Source organism: Staurois parvus, unplaced genomic scaffold (assembly GCF_062004578.1).
Source record: "Staurois parvus isolate SC_StPar_1 unplaced genomic scaffold, SC_StPar_1.0 ptg000151l, whole genome shotgun sequence".
In the NCBI taxonomy this organism is placed as follows: domain Eukaryota; kingdom Metazoa; phylum Chordata; class Amphibia; order Anura; family Ranidae; genus Staurois; species Staurois parvus.
This window is the reverse complement of record NW_028317947.1, coordinates 7,898,300-7,904,299: the sequence shown is the minus strand read 5'-3', so window position 1 is coordinate 7,904,299 and position 6,000 is coordinate 7,898,300. Positions and strand designations below refer to the sequence as shown.

At 39.9% G+C, this 6,000-nt stretch overlaps 1 protein-coding gene across 1 annotated transcript in view; it reads right to left on the bottom strand.

Annotated features, from left to right (window-relative positions):
- Positions 1 to 790: 790 nt before the first annotated feature.
- CASC3 (CASC3 exon junction complex subunit) overlaps positions 791 to 6,000 on the bottom strand; it is a 41,009-nt gene continuing 35,799 nt past the window's right edge. The window contains exon 13 of the mRNA XM_089674385.1: positions 791 to 5,207. Coding sequence (XP_089530511.1) covers positions 5,163 to 5,207 — 45 coding nt within the window. The 3' untranslated portion in view covers positions 791 to 5,162. The remainder of the gene's footprint in view (positions 5,208 to 6,000) is intronic.

Sequence of the window (6,000 nt, the reverse complement as noted above, 5' to 3'; positions counted from 1 at the left end):
GTCATTCAATGGGAAGATCAGTGTGCTGCCATCTCCCCTCCCCTAGCTCCTTATGCAGCTGAAAACAGGAAGTACGTTATCATTTATAAAAAAAAAAAGGGGAAAAAATGGATTTATAATTTATTATATGTATGCAAAAATGTTTTGCCTTCATTTTTTTTTTTATCTGAATGTGTTGGTTTACATATACTTTAATTTATCTGGCATCATTTTTTCAGCAGCTGTTGATAGCAGAAAAATCTTCCAAATAAACAGAGAACAGCAGAGCTTAATAAAACACACCCACTCTCCTCAGGACACTAGAAGATGGGTTTACCATGGGCTGGCCAACTGATTTTTTGTTGACTATCAAATTCTCCTGTACCCATTGGTATAACCCAACAGTCCAAGAATTATTTTACAAAGTGTTTACTGAAATTATCAAAGGAGCAAAGTTGCAAACAAACATCAAAAGACAATGGCGTTAAAGGTAACAGGTGCCAATGAGACAATAAGAGACCAGATAGGCCTACAAGTACAAAAGCCGATGGGCGGCACAACAATAACCGTCATTATAACCATTACATCCATGATGTACATAGTACAAAAAAGTGCTCAAATACAGGGATCTATATGTCATGCATGATCAGAGCCACCCAAAACCTGGGGGAAAAGGGTGGCCCAGGTTTTCTGTACAAGCCAGCAAATGACTGTTAAAACAGTCCAAGAATTCTACGATAGAAAAAATCTTGTGCTTCAGTGGATGATGAAAGCAGAAGTATTATCATCAGTGATAAAAAGGACGCAACTCTTTATGATTATTGGAGAAAACCTCTCCAAACATTTTTATTAACTTATATTTGCATTTCACAAAAAATACAGATTTATTTTTGTTAAAAGAAAAACACCTGCACAGAACAAAATGATAAAAAATAATTATAAAGCCATCACAGTGTGTTTAGGTCAAGGACATTTTCAAGACAAAACTAAGCAAGATATAAACAAAAATACAATATATTTGCTTGCACCGTGGCCTGTAATGCTTTTCACAGCCACAGGCCAAGGATACAAGACACTCCAGCAGGGAAGCGGTCAACACTCAACTACAAGGCCACACTGACCTAGGGGGTTAAAGTCAACTTTACTCTTTTAACCATTTGTTTTTCTTGGTGTGGGGTTTGCAGTACAGAACTGCAAAAAATTTACTTTTTTAATACCATTTACATTGAAAAAAAAAAATCTACAAAAGTACCCATTTTCTTATACACCGATTAGTGAAAACTGGAGCAAATAACGGAACAGACTAGTCCACAGTGACCAATCAGGTATTTGCTTCCTTTCTCTAGGCTGCACTAAGTATATAGAACAGAATTTGATTGGCTGCTGGGTATACTATACTTTTCTTTACTTATTTCTCAACTCTGCACTCATTCAAATAGGTTCCATGGATTTCCATACTATAATGATCCTAATGTGCCTTTTTAGAAAGGCTCCACGGAGTATAACACTGGGCAAATACCAATTGTTTAACTGCAGTTTGGATTAATAAAATTAGAGAACATTTGAAAAGAGGCTCCAGGGCTGTTATTATCCTGGCTGCAATACTAAGGGCCCTTTCACAATAGTATGCGTTAATGCTTGCATGTTGCATTAGGGCAACCTATTCACTGACTGGGTTCACCATGCATGAAATAACCCATCTTCACGTTTTTGGCAATGCAAAGAATTCACATGTACATGTTGTGATGCGCTGTACTGTGGGTGCTTTTTTATTTATTTTTTTTAAAGCTTACCGTACATGTGCATTGGGAGGCTTTTTAGAATGAATGGCAAGGCACGTATACAGTACATTTACCATGTATTCCGATAATACACTAGAACAAAAACAACACGGTTTTTGCACACCTAACCCAAATTCATAGATGCAAATCCAGCCTATGTCCCATGGCATATCAGGTTTCCTAATACAGTACTTACTATATATGTGCTTGTTTTAGGTCTGTCACCACCAATTGGTGGAAGGAGGACAAGGACCTCCTAACGCAAGGCAGCAGTGATAGCTCATGATTTTTCTGTCCAGACAGCAGAACCTAACTCCCAGTAACATTTCCCTCCTCCTTTGTGGTGGTTACAGACCCCGCCGATGCTGTCATCTTCTCAATGGGCTACTTCCAGGTGCCAGGTTTTCAGCCTTGATTGGCTACAAGGGGATAACGTCATCCCGTACACACGCATGAGTCATCTCAGTAGAGCCAGACTGTGCCAAGAATGCACAGTGAGCTCTGCATGCGCAGCTCCGGTGTGCATTTGATAGAAGACTGCAAGCAAACAGCAAGTGTATATTATCATAACAATGAGCTGAATACTCACAAATTTTTTTTTTAAGTTAGGTTTAGTTCTACTTTAAAGTAAAGGACACTGACAGAATTCCCTTCACTTCCTGTCCCATAGTCAAAATGGGAAGTGAGAGGAAGCTGCTCCAAAGTTAGGGAATCCTTGGTTGTCACCAGAACTAGTGTCTCTACTGAAATATTTTCTTACTATTCTGGTGACAGCCCAAAAGTTGGGATTTTCATTCACTTTCGATAATTGCAAACAAGGCTTCATGTACACGAGCCTACCGTGATCTCCGGCTGTAGGAAACTGCAAAAACGCATTACCATTTTTTCCACGGGCGGCGGTTAAAATGTTTTGATCCTGAACACGATTCTTCCGTGATCAGGAGAGGGAGGTTTAACCTCACCTAAATGGGGCAGCTCCTAAACTATGCTAAACGCCTCTGTACAAGGACAATTTGGCTTTTATGGAGTTGAGTTTAAGCAAAAAAAAAATGCCAAAAGCTGCTAAACTTGCTACTCGTGTACATGAAACCTACCAGGGACACAGACTGCAAAAAAAAAAAAAAAAAAACCTAACAGTGGTTCTAGTCCTTCACTTTGTCTATCAGTTCTCCAATGTTCCAGCACTACCACAAGCGGCTTCTGTTGGATGGGGAGTGAGCTCAGAGTAGAAGGAAGGCAGGGTGAGTCATGCTGACTTGTAGTGATTAATAATAATAGCCAGCATAGGACCCCAACCCCCAATCTTCATCTCAGATAATGTGCCTACTCCTCAAACACCCCTTGTGTTACCCTAGGTTCACACCTAAGTGTTTTCTGCAGCATTTTGCATACATGCAGTACAGTCTATTTAACATGATTACCTATGGGACAGATTCACATCTCTGCATTTTCACCCGGTGCCCTTTTTGGAAAGGGTCAGGGACTTTTTTTTAACGCAAATGTTGCGTTTTTTGGTTTTATAGACTTCAATGGGAACGCTGCAGAAAAGCATGTATTGCGGTTTTGATGTGTTTTGCATTTAAAATCTGCCTAGCAAAAAAAAAACAAAAAACAAAAAAAAAACAAAACACAAAAGAAACTGCAAAATGCATCAAAAACGCAAAGCAGAAACGCCTCAAAGCAACCTGCATGGGTGTGAACCTAGACTTCGTGTGCAGAAGAGGTCATACGCTTACCCTAATACAGGTTTATTGATTATACTGGAAGTAGTCAGATATCTGCTACAGATTGCAGCTTTCTTCTTGGAGTAGACAGAGCATGTGAGGTTTTTCAACTCCTATCTGGAAAATTTGCCAGGGTGAACAAGTTTTGACGTAGACTCCAAATACAGAGTAACAATGTACGAACTAGCAGAGATACAGACAGAACTTGTTTCATAGATTTCAACAACTTTTCTAAAAGTGCAAGTTCTTGGCATGTTTTGGAAACAATTTGAACCAGCCATCAGTTCTAGGTACAGTCACTTTGGAGCAGCAGAAGCTTTGTTCATCCTGCAAGGTACAGTTCATAATATAAACAGCACACTGGTGGAAGTGAACCTTAAGAGGGAAATCTTTCCTCAAACGGGCAGAACCTCAACAGAACAAAAAAGTCTAAAAACTACAAATCCTGTACAAATAGTGATCAGAAGAAATCTTGTTTCTTCAGTCATAGTTTGCGTCTCTTTTAAATCAGAATGCTTACAATACATGGAACAGTTTAACAACTTTCAATGGACATTAGATTTCAGAGATGGCTGAAAGTATCAAGACGCCCTACGGCCAGGTAGTTTTAAGAAACGGATTTGGGCAAACTGATAGAAAAGTATCCGAGATGTGAACTTCAGCATTTCATAACGTTGATTCAAACACTGTGAGTGAATTCATCAGCAACATTTCTGCACGCAGGCTTTCACATAAATTATTTCATATATGGCCTGGCCCTTCAGACTATAGAACAGATACCATTGGTGCCCCATGAGATTACCTCTCCCGTAAATCTGTGCTTTGCCCATGCAGCTTTACTTAAATGCCCCCATACTCCTGATCCCTTTGTTCTCCTGCCATCATGTTTACCCACAGGAGTGAGAAGAAGCAGCCCTGTATAAAGTCCGAATTGCTCTGGTAGGACCTTATAGATGACTAGGGACTTTGTCCCACACGCCAATGCTCTGCGATCTATGCTTAAAGAGGTCTAGAATATCACAACCCCCCCCCCCCCCCCCAAGTAAGATTTGCCACACACAGGCCCACGCGATCTCATAGGGGGGGGACAGTCTTGTGCTTTTGGATACCTGAAAGCTCAGCTTAGATAGAAAGTGCTCTAGGTGAGTGGGGGAGGTGGTGGTGGAGCATAGATAGGTTAGTATACCTGCCTTGGTGGGTGTGGGCTATCTGCAGACACTAATACTTTGCCCTGAAATGGGCAAACTGACAGTGTCTTTACTGAGAACAATTCATCCTAAACAGGAAACATTTGGTATTTCACTCAAAATACTAGGAGATTTAGTTATGTAAAAGAAATACTTTATCCTTCCCCCGCACTTTTTTTGTTTTCCTTTTTTTGTTTTTTAAATCAGCAGCACTTGTTTCCTACATGGTAAAACTGTACAAATTCAACAAGAAGGAGGCTCACAAAAACAAAATGGCTGCCTGTAACCATTCTGTCATGTAACATTATATAAGAAATGGTCTACCAAAAGTACAGAAAAGTACACAGTAATATTGGTGAATGGCGAGACATTTTCTGATGTACGGAAAACTTGCATAAATCCAGGCTGGCCAGAAGGAGTTTCTTTTCATAATAAAAACACTGGTCTGAAATCCAAAAGATGGAAAGAAGGTGCGTCTTGTAATAGGGAGCTCAGGAATTAGCCTTGTCTTTTGTCATCTTCAAGTTTCTATTTTCCTGGAAATAGCAATATAAAATGTCCAGATTATAACCACAGCCAAAATAAACACACAGGAATAGTATTACATGAGTAGTGACCTTACTCTGTACAGATGTATAGCTTGGCAGGGGTGGGTAGGTTGCCATGTAAAGACTCAGATTATCAGATTACCATGGGTTCCTTTCTTTTTTTTTTTTTTCCTGTATGCAAATTTTCTTGTTATCGTTGCCTAACAACACTGTACAGCCAAGAGCTGACTAGTAACGAAAAAAAAAAAAAGGATAGTGGTAGCTTGGATGAAAACTTGAAGTACGTTGGGATTGTCTCTTGGCAAAGACCATGTACCCCCCCCCCCCCCCCAGAATGGCACTTATTAAACTATTGTAACATTACTTTGGAATCCGAGGGGACACAAGAGAAGAATGACTTGATTGTACAAGCTCCAGCTAAAAGCAGTTTTTGTGACTTTCTAAGGGCCAGGTCACACTATAGAAACAGTCCAGATGCGTTGCCGCATGTGTGTTTTTGACGCGTTACGTTGCATTTTTACACATTCTAGATCATTTTTTTCCCCCCCTCTTTTTTTTCAATTTAACCACTTGCCTACCAAGCACTTATACCCCCCTTCCTGCCCAGGCCAATTTTCAGCTTTCAGCACTGTCGCACTTTGAGTGACAATTGCACGGTCATGCAACACAGCACCCATATGAAATTTTTATCATTTTTTTCACACAAATAGAGCTTTCTTTTGGTGGTATGTAGTTGCCGCTGGGTGTTTTTATTGTTTGCACTATAAACAAAAAAAAAAAG